Source organism: Eptesicus fuscus, chromosome 9 (genome assembly GCF_027574615.1).
Source record: "Eptesicus fuscus isolate TK198812 chromosome 9, DD_ASM_mEF_20220401, whole genome shotgun sequence".
NCBI classification, from domain to species: domain Eukaryota; kingdom Metazoa; phylum Chordata; class Mammalia; order Chiroptera; family Vespertilionidae; genus Eptesicus; species Eptesicus fuscus.
In genome coordinates, this window is record NC_072481.1 from 17,762,114 (window position 1) to 17,777,368 (window position 15,255).

Sequence of the window (15,255 nt, forward strand, 5' to 3'; positions counted from 1 at the left end):
TGCCCTTTTAAAACAATCTATGTTTTTAAAAATATTTTTTAAAATTGATTTTTAGAGAGAGAGGGAGGGAGAGGGATAGAGAGATAGAAACATTGATGAGAGAGAAACTTCATCAACTGGCTGCCTCCTGCGTGCTGCCTCCTGGGATTGAGCCCGCAACCTGGCATGTGCCCTGATAGGGAATCGAACCGGTGACCTCTTAGTTCCTGGGTCAATGCTCAACCACTTAGCCACATGGGTTGGGTTGTAGTTTTTTTGTTGTTTGCTTTTTGAGTTGTAGGAGTTCTTTATATATTTTGGACATAAATCCCCTATCAGATATGTGATTTGCAGATATTTCCTCCCATCTGTGGGTGGCCTTTTTACTCTGTTGGTAGTATCTTTTGGTGCACAAAAGTTTTTAATTTTGATGTAGCCAGTTTATCTATTTTATTTTTTGTTGACTGTTCTTTTGGTATCATATCCAAGTAACCACTGTCAAATCCGATGTCATGAAGCTTTTCCCATATTTTCTTCTAAGAGTTTTATAGTTTTAGCTTTTTTATTCATTTTTAATATGGTATTAAAGTAGGAGCTCAATGTCATATCCACAACTTTTTTAACTAGAGAAAAAAAAATTAGAAACCAATGTAGGATTTTGGGCGTGGGGCAATAAGCACTTTATTTTTCTAGAGAGTTCAGTCTCTTGCCCCTTCTTGTTCTGCCCTCCATCTAGCCTCCACACAGTAGTCAGAGTGATTTTTATGCCGAAACCGGTTTGGCTCAGTGGATAGAGCGTCAGCCTGCGGACTGAAGGGTCCCAGGTTCGATTCCGGTCAAGGGCATGTGCCTTGGTTGCGGGCACATCCCCAGTGGGGGGTGTGCAGGAGGCAGCTGATCGATGTTTCTCTCTCATCGATGTTTCTAACTCTCTATCCCTCTCTCTTCCTCTCTGTAAAAATCCAATAAAATATATTTTTTAAAGACGCACACATAGGTCAGACCACATCACTCCTCTGTTTAAAATCTCTGATGACTCCCCCCAACCCCTTGCACTCAGAATAAAATCCACCTTTTTGTTATGGCCCAAAGGTTCCGCATGACTGACTTCTCAGCGGCCGACTTCTGCCTCTCCTGTTGTTTCCTCTCTGGCTCGCTCGACTTATGACTATCCCTGCAGCTCACCAGGCTCTTTCCCGCCACAGGGTCTTTGTACATGTTGTTCTTTCCGTCTGAAACAACCTCGCCCTTCATCTTCACGTGGCTGACTCCTTCTCATTCTTTCCAGCCTGGCAGAGGTGTTGTTTTGTCTTAGCTCGAACTGCCATAACAAAATACCACAAACTGGGTAGCTTAAACAACAGATGCTTATTTTCTCATAGCTCTGGAGGCTAAGGTGCCAGAGAGCTCTCTTCCTAGCTTCGCATGACACGGAGAGAGGGAGCGACTGGAAGATTGGGGGTGGGGGTGGGGTAGGGAGGGAGAGAGAGGGAAAAGGAGAGAAAGAGAGAGATATTAGTGCCCTTATAACAGGTGTCTCTTCTTAAACGGGCACTAATCCCATCATGACTTCATATAACCCTAAGGATCTCCCAAGGCCCGATCTCCAAACACCATCACACGGGTAGGGCTCCGATGAGAATTTTGGGGAACACGGTTCAGTTCACAGCACATCTCCTCAGAGAAGCTGTCGATGACCTCCCAATCTATGCCAGGTTCCTCCCACAAACCCCCTCAAACTCCCACTGGTAATGTCCATCACTAGACCCTTCTCTTATCCTTCATGGTAGAGCGGTAATAGCGGGTAGCTATACACTAATTAACACAGCAATTTGTTCACTGTCTGCCCCCTCCCTACAACCATAAATTTCAAGGAGCCAGACTATCACCTTCTCTCCTATGTCCCCTACTCAGTGCCTGGCACATAAGAGGTGCTTGTTAATACCTATTGGATGAGTGGAGAACTTTAGCACATAAGCCCACATCCCTGGACTTTTCCACTGACTATGAGAGGTGGGGGAGGAAGGAAGGTAACACGCCCCGAGGGGCAGTAGAGGGAAGTCATTCCCAGGTGTGTTGGCACTAGAATGCCTCAGTTAAAGACCAGCTCTGCCACTTACGGGTCATGGGACTTGGGCAAGTCACTTTACCTTTTATGCCTCAGCTTATGTTTCTTAAGAGATGTCAGCACCTATTTGGAAGATGGAAAGCAATTGGAAGAGGAGTACCAGGCTGAGCAGGGGTGAGGTGTGGGAATGAAACCGGGCAGGGGGTTGATTCCCCAGAGAGGGAGCAGTGAGACCTTTAGGCCTCTCGCTCTTAGGCCCTGCCCAGCCAGGCGACTGCCCCATTTGGCAGGAAGTCAAGATTTTTCCCCGAGAGAATTTAACCTGGAGAAACTCTGAGCTCAGGGCCAGCAGACGCAGAAAGGGTCAGAGTGAGATATTGAATGGAAGATGGAGGGATCCCAAGGCAGTCTCTGTCTCTGCTACCAGAATCCCTTCAGCCAGATGTGTGTTGCCAGCAAGAGATGGGAGGATTCTTTTCTGAAAGCCTCAGAGAAGAGAACTGATATTTAGCTGTCCCCCAGTGTAAAGCCAGATCTTTGCTCAGTCCCCCTACAGGGCCCTTGTGCACACACAGACACACACACACACACACACACACACACACACACACACACCACTATCAATTAGTTACTTAGTGCTTCATGGAAAGATCCACATTTAGTCACGTATTACCAGATAGTTGAAGGCAGTCTCCGGAATAGAAGAGAAAGGCCAGTACAGACAATTAAATAAAAACGTTCGAAGCAAAAAGACAATGCAGAGAGCAGAAGAAAATACAAAAAGCAAAAACTATCATATCCTTAGAGAGGTCAGAGAAGATATTGTACCCATGAAATAAGATGTTATAAAAAGGAATAAGAAGAAAGAAAACACAAGAGCCATAACATTGAAAAAAGTCAATAAAAAGGTTGAGAGACAATGAAAAGGAAATGTCCCCCAAAGACCACGAGATGAAAATAAGAAACTCTGAGACCAATCCAGGAGGCCCAATGTCTGACTAGCGGATTGTCCAGGGGTTCCAGACAAAGCAGAGGGGGAAATGAGCTCATAACTATGAGGACGTTTCAGATCGAAGGGCATGACTCTCCAGACGGAGAGGGCCCAATAAAATGAAAACGAACCACCCCAAGTACATCACCAGGAACGTCAGAATACCAGGGATAAAGAGACAATACTGAAAGTTTCTTGGCCGGGGAGGGCGGCTTACAAATCACCAGGAGCCAGAATGGTTCAGATACCTCAGTGGCAACATAAAGTTAGAAGATGAGGAAGCCAGGCCTTCAAAATCCTGATGGAAAATGATTTCCAACCGACTAATCCTTATACAGTCAGAGAAATCAGAAGTGAGGCTAGAAGGAAGACACTGGCAGACATGCAAGAGTGTAAAATGTTATTTTCTATGTGTCCTTTCTTAGGAAGTGACTAAAGGATGTGCTGCACCAACATGAGGGCATAAACCAAGACAGAAAAGACGTGTAAGCCAGAAAGCAGGTGCTCCAACACAGGAGCACAGACGTGCAGCTGGTCCGGAAAGGAACCGCCGGCAGATTAAAGGGGAGGACGGCCCTAGACGCCTTGGCTCAGTGGATAGAGCATCGACCTGCGGACCGAAGGGTCCCGGGTTCGATTCCGGTCAAGGGCATTCTCTCTGTCTTTCCCTCTCTTTTCCACTCTCTCTAAAAAGCAATGGAAAAATACCCTCTGGTGAGGATTAAAAAAAAAAAAAAAAAGGGAAGGAGGGTGACTCCAGGAGATGGATCACTAGGAAAAGAGAAGGAACTGGTATATTATGTGACTGCACGGGAAAGGCATTTTATGGGTCTGCTGGAATGTTTGAGGAGATTTAGCAATCTGTGTACAAATGAAAAAAAGGAGGCAATTCTTAATTCCAGGAAAAACAAAAATCTGTAGTAGAAAATAAATGTGATTATAGCATACCATTTGGCTCAGCAGTGGACAATATCGACAAAGTCATACGAATGTAAACCCTAAAAAAAAAGAGTATAAACCTTGAATATCAGTTTAACTTAAATTTTAAAAATTGTGATAAAACTGGATTGGAAGAATGGAGAGGGGCGGTGGTTTTGGGTAAGTATAAGAGAGTTAATCCTCTCCCATCATTAATAGGGAGTTGTGGAGGACATTATAGTGTTCTGTAATACCTGCTCCTCCCTGCTTCTGGGCACATAAAAGACTGAACTTCTCAGCCCCTTGCTGTTGGCTGGGGCCACATGACTAGTTCTGGTCCGCCGGCTTCAGGTGGAAGGGCTGTGCTGCAGCTAGACCAGAGCGTGGATGGCCCTGCAGCGGTCTCTTCTCCCTCCCTCGTGGTGATGGAGGAGGCCTCAGGCAGAGCCGCACGGTTGCAGCAGGCTGGGATTGCTTTGTGGAATCTAGTCCTGGAAGCACTGACAGGACTCTGCAAGGGGGAGAAAGAAACCTTGGTTGTGTTAAGCCACTGAGATTTGGGGATTGTTTGTTACGGCTGCCTAGCCTGGCTCGACCGAATACAAACGTCAATTACTGTCTAGCATGGCTACAGCAAGGAACCACCGTTTAAACATGTTGTTTAGAATGATGGAGGTACTAATGAGAAGAATAACTGAAAACGTGGGAAGTGGGGGCTCTGGAGAGCAGCCAGAGGAGTGGGGAAGGGGAGGGCAGAGGGGCGCCTATTTTCATTACGGTGCGATGTGACTTTTCATATGATGTCACTGTATTGCACTGGCAGAAAGAACATTTTATAAAAAGCTATATGCATACATGTGTGGTTTGGAAGGATTCCCGCCAAACCATTACCGTGGCTGTCTCTCAGGGGGAAGGGGGTGCGCGATGGACTGGCTGGGCGCGGAAGGCACTGTGGGAAAGGAGCCCACACAGATGGAATGCCCGTCTGAGGAGTTTGGCTTTTATCCAGATGGCAATGGGGAGCCACAGAAGGACTGTAAACAGAAGAGTGTCCCGAGCAAATCTGCCTGTTATGGTGAGCACCCGGCTTATGTGGATGATGACTTGAGGGGCGGAGAGGCTGCTGTGGTGAGACCTGACCTGTACAACAAATGCCTATTGAAGGCTTGGTATTTACCGGGCACCGTTGGTAGGACCGATAATACAGCAGGGAACAAAAATGGACAAAGGACCTGTCTTCAGGGAGTGTATGTGGGTGAGAGAGTCAAATGGACAGAAAAGAAGATAAATACTAAGTCAGGCGGTAGTTCGTGATATAAAGAAAATGAAGCAGTGTTAGGAGCTAGAGAGAGATGGTAAGGATAGGGGGGTCTGGGCAGCCTCTCTGAGGAGGCGGCATTTGAATAGAGCCCTGAGTTACCTGAAGGAGCAAGCCATGCACCATTGGGGACTCGAGGCTTCTAGGAAGAGTGAACAGCAGTCCAGAGGCCCTGAGGTGGAAGTGGGCTTGATGTGTCCAAGGAACAGGGAAGAAGTGAGGGGTGGGGGGCAGCCATCAAGGGAAGGTTTTGGGAGCTGAGGCCTGAGAGGTGGTTGGGGCCAGTTTGTGGAATTGGCCTTGAGAGCAGGAGAGCGGCATGATTTTTTATTTATTTTTTTTTGGTTAATCCTCATCCAAGGACATTTTTTCCATTGATTATTAGAGAAAGTGGAAGGGAGGGAGGGGGAGAAAAAGAGAGAGAGGAACATCGATGTGCGAGAGACACATTGATTGGTTGCCTCCTGCACACTCCCAACCAGCACTGGGGTTCGAGCCTGCAACTGAGGTACGTGCCCTTGGCTGGCAGTTGAACCCGCAACCCTTCAGGCAGAGGGCCGATGCTCTAACCGCTGAGCAAAACCATCTAGGGCAGAGCGGCATGATTTGTCAGAGGAGGCCAACAGGACAGGGCTTGGTGCTGGTTAGCGGTGGGGTGGGGAGGCCTGTGAGGAGAGGGGGCTCTGGCTGGCCGGCAGCGCTGGGACTCTCAGCCCTGTCTGGATCAGCTACAGCAGCTTCATCACCTACTTCCCAGCATCTCAGCCCCCTCTGGGAATTGAAGGAGCCTTCATAAATCAAAATAGCAGGCAAAGAACAGCCTCTAATTGTTCTGCGTAAAAGAAGCAAAATTAGACGAGTCAGCTGTGGGGTTGAGACTGCCTCCCACACAGCTGTGATCCCGCACCCCACTGAAGGCAGACGTTCCAAGACTTGCAATTCTGCTGTCTTCGAGCAAAACTTTTTGCTTCTCCAGCTGCAGGGCAAGTGACAGCTATTTTGGGAGGGAGTAGGACAGATGCTGGCCCTGGAGGACAATGAGTGACTCAGTATATTTTTTTAAAGCCAACCAAATCAGTGACATCACGGAGCCTTAGCTGATAGAACCCATTCAGTCATTCCAAACACCTTGAGGGCGCGCATCTGTCCAGCCTAGAGGGGTAGAGGCGGAAGTGTGGTCCCACCCTTGGGGTAGAGTGGAGAGAAAGCCTGGGTCTGTGAGTCAGGAGGTCTACGTTCTTGACTTAGCTCTGACCTTGGCTCAGTATCTCCATCTCTCCTCAATATGGGCAATAGGCTACATAGTGTTTCTTAAACATTAGGATCCTGCCGAAACCGGTTTGGCTCAGTGGATAGAGCGTCGGCCTGCGGACTCAAGGGTCCCAGGTTCGATCCCGGTCAGGGGCATGTACCTTGGTTGCGGGCACATCCCCGGTGGGGCGTGTGCAGGAGGCAGCTGATCGATGTTTCTCTCTCATCGATGTTTCTAACTCTCTATCCCTCTCTCTTCCTCTTTGTAAAAAATCAATAAAATATATTTTTTAAAAAAAGTGAAACGTTAGGATCCGTAAGAATCACCTGGGGGAGGGGGTTCTTGTTAAAGATGAAGATTCCCAGAGATTAAGACCTAAAGGTCTGGGGTGGGGTCCCAGAATCTGCATTTCTTGGGGTCCTTCCAACGATTGCGAGGGAAGTCCTTGGACCACACTTTCATAAAATCACTCCCCTCCACCTCTCAGAGTTCTTCTGCTCTGACATTTGAGGAGTCACTCATACTTCTTTGCGTTTCTCAGATCACTCCAGGGACATGAAAGCAGTCCTTACCCCTGCCTCGGTGTACTGGTGTGTTTCCACGATCACACTGCACTGGAACTGTTTTCCGTGTGCGAGCCTCCTCCAGCATACCCGGTGCCCAGGCCAGGACTGGAAATGTTGGCCAAACAGGCCAGCTGTGGTGCAAGCAGCTGTGTGGAGGGATGGATGTTGGAGAGTTTCAGGTTCAGGGCCTGGCTGAGGACATTTGGCTTGGACACCTGGGCATGTGCTCTGTGTTGGAAGTCGGTCACTGTCCCCTGCACCCCTTTCCCACAGCTGGGTGAGTCCAGCTGTATGGGAATAAGATAGTCTGGAAAGGACAGTAGGAAGGACTGGGAGCCCCGGGAGGACATTCCAGGTGGTCTAAGGTCCTAGTCAGTCTGCTAGGCAGAGTCCCTCCATCAGAGCTGCCCAATCATATGCCCAAAAGGCCAGGTCAGTGGTAGAGGGTCAGGTCACTCTGGTCTAGCCCCCAGCTTCGTTCTTTATATATGAAGAATAATAACATCTATCATATACCAAGCACTTGTCATGCTTTGGGCTCCTGCCTAAGTGCTATATCATCTCATTACATTTCATAACAACTCAATGAGATGGGTAAAAATATTGTCCCTCTTTTTACAGTTGTGGACACTAAGGCTTAGAAAGTTCAAGTTCCTAGCCCAGAACCACTCAGCTGACAAACTGTAGAAGCAGGATTAGAACCTAGACCTGTTTCCTTCTGGAGCCGTTTTATTTTTAAAAGATAAGGGTTTTTTCCTAAAATACCTTCTGCCAAAGTTACTCCAAGCCAGATACATGCTCTTTCACCTGTTAGCGTGGGAAGGAATGATGCTGAATCAGGTAGGTCAGGGTTCTAGTCCCTCCTCTGCCCCGGACTTCTGTGTGACCTTGGATCAGTCATTTCACCTCCCTGAGTTTCAAGTGAAACTGAAATCTGTGGATTGGAACAGTTACATAAGCATTTTCTTTTAAGGTACGCGAAGATGAAGACAGCCACCAACATCTACATCTTCAACCTGGCCTTGGCAGACGCATTGGCCACCAGCACGCTGCCCTTCCAGAGCGCCAAGTACCTGATGCAGACGTGGCCTTTTGGGGAACTTCTCTGCAAGGCTGTGCTCTCCATTGACTACTATAACATGTTCACCAGCATCTTCACACTCACCATGATGAGCGTGGACCGCTACATTGCTGTCTGCCACCCTGTCAAGGCCCTGGACTTCCGCACACCCGCCAAGGCCAAGCTGATCAACATCTGCATATGGGTCCTGGCATCAGGTGTTGGTGTACCCATCATGATCATGGCTGTGACCCATCCCCGGGGTGAGTGGCCACAGGAGGCAGCACATGGGCCTCTGTGGGTTTATAGGCCGCTTACTAGGGTAGAGATATGGATTGCTGATCAATGAAAGTGTGGATGACTGGCCAGTGGGAATGTGGCTAGTCGTCCAATGGGAATGGGAATGGTTGGCCAATGAGGAATGGGGATGGTTGACTGTGGTGAGGATGAGTGGCTAGTCAGTAGTCGTATGGATTGCTGGCCAAAGGAAATTATCAATGGGATTATGGATGGCTGATTTATGAGCATGTAGCCGCTGGCCAGAAGTGTGTGGATGACTGACCTTTAAGGAGATAGGTGGATGGCCAGTGGGGTGAGGCTGTCACTGATCTGTGAGCAGTGGAGGCCACGAGATCTGCAGTCCCATCCCAGATTCCCTTCCACCCTAATTTGAAATCATTGGCTCAAATGACCAAAGCAACGCCTAGAGATTGGCCTTCAGAGAATGACAGATAGATAGGTGCATTTCCTCAGAGCAAAATGGTAATTATTAGTATAGTAACCACCTCTATCAGTCAGGGTAGCTTCGCAGTGGCTTAACACAGTAGAAGTTTATTTCTTACTCACATTACTATTCAGTGTGAGCAAGAGGAGGGTCTCTATGCCACACATCATTCAGGGACCCAGGCTCCACCTGATGGTTTTGGAATCCTCCACTGCTGGATCTGGGCAGCAGATGAATATGGAGAGGGAGTGGTGAGAAAGCACAACCACTTTTAAATGTTATGGCCCATCTCTTCCTAGTGAGAGCTGGTCACATGACTCCCACTTGATGTAAAGAAGTGGGAAAAGTCGTTCAGCAGGGTGCCAAAGACACTAGTCACTAACCTCTCTGAGCCACACTCTATCATGGGGTGTTGAGAAGATTAAATGAGGTTGTAAGTGTAAAATACTTAGGACAAGTATTGGCTCATTGCCAAGGCCCAATAAATAGCAGCAATTAAGACGATTAAGCCTATGAGATAGACAAGGCAGAGACTCCTATCTCCATGGTTTATTTAGGGTCACACAGCCAGACATTTGGTGGAATTTGGCCTAAAACCCAAGGCTCCTGGCCCCTTTGGTGAAGGTTTGCAGATCATCAGAGCTGTGGTGGGAGAGGGGAACAGGCTTGGTGGGGGGCTTCTTGGCCATCACTGACTCTCACAAGGGTAGAGCCCTTATGAAGTCTCTGAGCTTATTGGTCTTGACTCAGCAGCTGGGCCCTATTCCTCACTGTCAGCCTTCAGTTTACGGGCCATTAACTACAGCCCTGCTGGGGGCTGGGCCAGATGGGCCTCCTCACTCCCCCCCACCCCCTCCTCTCTCTCTCTCTCTCTCTCTCTCTCTCTCTCTCTCTCTCTCTCTCTCACACACACACACACACACACACACACACACACACCACTTCCCCAGTGTGTGCCATCAGCACTTATATGCCACTTGCTGTGTGACCTTGGACAAGTGCTGTTCCTCTCTGGGCCTGGTCCTACCATCTGTACAATGAAGTTCTGGGACTCAGTTATCCATGTGATCCTGCCACCCTGATGTCCCAGGTCCATTCCGTCTGTGGATTCCCAGCCCCCTTCTCTCAACTCTCAGGCTCCAAGTCCACTGTGTAGCTCCTCAAATTCCAGAATTCCAAAAGACCTTGGGAGTCTCCTGGGCCAGCCTCAGCCTTGTATCTGTATCTCACAACAGCCCAAGCCCACACTCTAGGGACAGGGAGCTCATTCCCTCCTGGGTGCCCCTCTTACCTCTGGACAAGTCTGGCAGTCAGAAGTGTTTGCCATGAAGCTGAGATTTGCCTCCCAGCCCTAGCCCTGACCTTTGGACTCCCACATGTATCTCCCACATGAGTGCTGGGCCAGATGGGAGAGCTGGAACCCCACTGTGCTATGTGCTTCACATGCTTTGGCCCAGTGAACCCTCACAACAACCCTGTGAGGTTTAGGTACTGTTGTCAGTCCCACTTTAGGGAAGCTCTTGAAGTTTGAATAATTTGCTCAAGGCCACTCCACACAGTTAATAGGACCTGAGTCCTGCTCTGAACTCAGGCTCTCTATGTCAGTGTAGCAATACTGTCCCCACTGGAGCTACTTTGGAAACTGTTTTCAGTTATCGTAATAACTGGCATTTAGTGAGCTTAGGCTAAACTATAGCATTGTTGTTGGGCTTATAAAGGGACTTGGGGAGAATATAGGAAGACCTTCTGTATTAGGGCCAGTCCTGCTGGGGTCTTGAAGGATGAGTCGGAGTTCACCACGTGAGAGGAGGATATCCCAGGGAGAGGAATCACCCCGAGTGAAGGCTAGGAGGAGGCAGTGGGACCTGACCTGGTTGAGAAGGGCGGGTGAGCAGGCCGGCCGAGCGTCTGGGGCCCCCATTCCCCTTACCCTGCCTGTTTTTCTTTCTTCCCTTGATCCAGACGGAGCAGTGGTGTGCACGCTCCAGTTCCCCAGCCCCAGCTGGTACTGGGACACGGTGACCAAGATCTGCGTGTTCCTCTTCGCCTTCGTGGTACCCATCCTCATCATCACCGTGTGCTACGGCCTGATGCTGCTGCGCCTGCGCAGCGTGCGCCTGCTCTCCGGCTCCAAGGAGAAGGACCGCAGTCTGCGGCGCATCACGCGCATGGTGCTGGTGGTGGTGGGCGCCTTCGTGGTGTGCTGGGCACCCATCCACATCTTCGTCATCGTCTGGACACTGGTGGACATCAACCGCCGCGACCCGCTCGTGGTGGCCGCGCTGCACCTGTGCATCGCGCTGGGCTACGCCAACAGCAGCCTCAACCCGCTGCTCTACGCCTTCCTGGACGAGAACTTCAAGCGCTGCTTCCGCCAGCTCTGCCGCTGGCCCTGCGGCCGCCCCGAGCCCGGCGGCTTCAGCCGCGCCCGGGAAGCTACCGTCCGCGAAAGGATCACCGCCTGCACCCCGTCCGAGGGCCCTGGAGGCACCGCTGCCTGACCAGGCCCGGCTGGCCCACGGCGCACCCCTCCGGAGTGACCTGGCGGCCACACCGATGCTAATGGGGGCGGGGGCCAGGGAGCCGCAGGAGGATAAAGGGGCCTCTGTTTTGAAAAACAGACCCAGGCTTGGGATGAGCCAGGGGCCGAGAGATGGGGCCCCTGCTGTGGGTGGACCTCTGGGGCGGGGGTTAGAGGGCCGGGCGGTGGGCTGTGCCTCTGGACTGAGGGCCTGGTCCAAGGCTCTGGGCGGAGGAGGAGCTGGGGAGCAGGACCTGTGGCTCTAGAACTGGGCGGATAAATAGGGCCTCTACCGTGGGGAGAGCTTCACGTTCTGACCCTGAGCTGGGCTTGCCGGTGAGGATGCGGACTGAGCCCTGAAGATGCCCGACCAGGACCCATGGGGCAGTGGAGGGGGCAGTGGCTTGAGAACTGAGCTGCAAGAGCGGGCCTCTGTGCAGTGAGGAGGGGCCTCTTGGACCGAACGCAAGGACAGGACAGGGAGGCGTAGCTACTGCTCAAGACTGAGATTATCCAGTCTCTGGGCCGCAGAGATAGGACCTGTGTGCAGGGGACAGGGGCCTCACCTTCGGGCTAGAGGCCCAGCCCTGAGTTCTAGCAGGAGGTGGGGCCCAAGGCCGGGCTTGCACAGGTCCAGGTCCAACTTGCCATCCCTATAAATAAAAAGAAGAGAAAAATAGAGAGGGAGAGAAAAAAACGTACCCCCTCACTCCTTGACAGTCATTTCCGTGGAATGGGCAGGGTGCCTGAGCATGGAGGTAGTGCCCCACCCAGCGCTGCACCTCCGTGGGGATGGGACAGGACACTGGGCAGGGCGGGTGGCTCCAGGATAGGATAGCAGAACAGGGCCCCGGTTGGGGTAGACTCCTCAGCGTGACTCCCTTTGTGGCTTCAGCTCCAAAACCGAAGCTGCTGGTTGGTCTCAGTGCCGAGGGGTGGTGGTGGGTGGGCTGAGGCAGGATGTGGAGGTGGGGGTGGTGCTGGTTCTGCTTTGAGGTTAGGTCCTGAAGTCAGTGGACAGATGCCTTTGGGGGTTCCCCAGGACCCTGGCTTTTCTGGCCCAGGTGCTGCAGGACAGAGGACTGTGGCTCAGAACTCCGTGGAGGGTAAGTGCCCCTGGGACTGGGTGGGCTTCTGAAGCACCAGCACAGACTTCTCTGCCCCCTGCTCCGGCCCTGGGGCTCCTGAGAAGAAACTCCCAAAATCCTCTTTCTCCCCACATCTGGCTGCCCCCACTGTGTCCAGTGTTTCCAGAAAGCTGGAATGGCCCACGTGGGGACCTGACTCTGAAGGAACTGGGCGGGGAAAGGCTTTTATAACTGCAATGCTCCTGTCAGTGCGTGCTCCCCTCTGCCCTTTCCCTGGACCCCCAGGTCCCCACCTGCTCTCGCTGCCCCCTTCACGCTGCTGAGAGGCAGGTCCACCCAGAGCTCGACAGAGAGTATTTCATTTTATTAGTTTGGCATTTTATTAAGGCAAAGACCCCAGTACCAGTGTCTGTCCTTGGTCCCTGGCCTCCTCTTGCTTTATCTTCCCCCCCTGCCCCTCCCCACCCCCACCCCCCTCCCCCCGCTTTCCCCTTCCTCACACACGCGCAGCCTCAGTCAAGCACCCTGGCTCCCTATTGAAGCAGTGTTCTGACATCCTTGTAAAAACATTTAATCATCTTTCCTTTGGGGGACAGATGGAAAGAAATTGACGTCTGTCTCAAGCAAAAATGAAAAAGGAAAGAAAAGGGGGGGAAATAAAAGAAACAATGTACCTCTTCTCCCGTTGACAGCCATTTCCTTGGAACAAAAGCCTTTGCGGTGTCTGGGAGGCTGTCACTCAGCAGGGGCTGAACTGGATTCAGCGAGGTGGGGGCTGAGGCACCCGGGTGGGCTCTGGGCACATTAGGAGTCGGGATACCCTTAGTGGGCAAAGCACAGTCCCCTTCTCAGGGCGAGGTCCCCGGAAGCTGCCGACCTGGGACTTCCCTTCTTCCGAGAGAGGCCCCCCCTAATGCCTTGGGAAGATGCGGGGCTGTGCCCAGCACTCAGACCCGCCTGCTAAGTTACCTGGGTCTGGGATCCCTGCTCGCTTTCACCCTTCAGATGGAGCCTGTGACCATGGGGTCTCTGTGTCTGAACGGGGGTGGGTGTCAGCAAGGTGGGAACACTCTTGGACACTCCTCATCCCCTGGGACCCCTCGAGTGAACGCCTTGGGGAGATGGCAGGGGAAGCGGACAATTTAGGAACCGAAGGGGGTGATGTTGGGACCAAGTCTGTTTATTTTCCTTGCGACCGCTGTGTCCCCTTTAATTCCTCCTGGAAGAGGCTACTCAAGGTGGCCCCAGTCTGTCCACTCCCGTTTTCTGAGGCTATAACAGACTGGCTCCCTTTTACTGCTTCTCATACATAAATTGGTCCTGGGGTCGGCAGGGGCTGGGTCCAGACCACGTGCATTTAAGGGAAAGCAAATGTGTACTGAAGTGTGTGCCATGCCAGGCTGTGAGCACGCTGGGCACTGGGACTGGGAGATGAGTCAGGTACTGCCCTGCCCTCGGAAAGTTTGAGCCCGTGCTGGAGACAAAGCACAAACGATGATTGCATCTCCCTGTGGTGTGTGTAGCCACAGGGAGCCCGGGGAGGGTGTCACAGGGAAGTACCTTTTCTAGCTTTTCACGGAAACAGACTTGTAGCAATTCTGAAGGAGGTGGAAAAGGGTCAGAGGGCCTTGATGCATGACCAGGGGTTGGCCCCTAAGAAGAGGGAACAGCGTGTGCAAAAACAGGGAACGGTTCCAGTGCTTGGCCAACCTGAGAAGTTGTGTGCAGCCGGAGCATGGGGCTTAACTGAACGTGTCTGATGACATTCCTGGGGGGACATGGTGGGAGTAGTACGATTACCCTTATTTTAGACAAGAAGTCGGGCTCAGAGAGGTCAAGCCACTCACCCTAAGTCACAGAGCTTGTTACTGGTAGTGGAACTCGGGTCAGTGGAATTTCAGGGTCCAAGTTTCCAGGAATTTAATGATGAATTCCAGACATCATGGGAGTAGAAGAGCTGTAGAACCCTGCGATGAGGTTTTGAAGACTTAAAACCAAATGGAAAGACTTGAAGGAAAAGGGCAATTTTCCATGACCTTTTGTTCCACCTGATGCTCTCTAACTCTTCGCAATTTAAAATGTACTGAAGCCCTACCTGGTTTGGCTCAGTGAATAGAGCACCGGCCTGCAGACTGAAGGGTCCTGGGTTCGATTCCAGTCAGGGGCACATGCTCGGGTTGCGGGCTCGATCCCCGGTAGGGGACCTGGAGGAGGCAGCCGATCGGTGGTTCTCTCTCATCATTGATGTTTCTATCTCTCTCTCCCTCCCCCTTCCTCTCTGAAATAAATAAAAATATATTTAAAAAAATAAAATGTACTGAACATGATGCATTTTAGAGCTCCAAATTGACAGTGTAATTCTAGAGCATCACAGGGCTCTCAAACTAGAGTAGATCTGACTTCCCCCGAATTCCCATTCCTCTCTCTTCAGGAGGTGGGAGGGAAGGGAATTACTGCCTCCTACAATTTCATATCTCTTGTGATAGAAGTAGTGGTTGAGGCTGGAGTCAGAGCTTGGCTTTCCCTTTCTGTGCCTCTGTTTGCTCATCTGTAGAATAAACATCTTTCGTGAGCCTGTGAGGATTTGATGAGTTAATGTATAGCAAGTCCTCCCTTAACTTCATCTCTAGTTTCTTGGAAAGTGCAACTTTAAGTGACATGATGTATAACAAAAACATTTTACATAGGCTAATTGATATAAGCAAGAGTTAAGTTCCTACAGGATATTTCTGGCCACAAAAACATCTCACTGTCCTATAGAATAAAAGCC

General features: G+C 50.9%; 1 protein-coding gene across 1 annotated transcript in view; it reads left to right on the top strand.

The window, feature by feature from the left end:
- OPRD1 (opioid receptor delta 1) overlaps nt 1-11,377 on the top strand; it is a 32,892-nt gene extending 21,515 nt beyond the window's left edge. Inside the window, exons 2-3 of the mRNA XM_008147978.3 lie at nt 8,066-8,415; nt 10,839-11,377. Of these exons, the coding sequence (XP_008146200.1) occupies nt 8,066-8,415; nt 10,839-11,377 (889 nt within the window). The remainder of the gene's footprint in view (nt 1-8,065; nt 8,416-10,838) is intronic.
- The last annotated feature ends 3,878 nt before the right edge of the window (nt 11,378-15,255 follow it).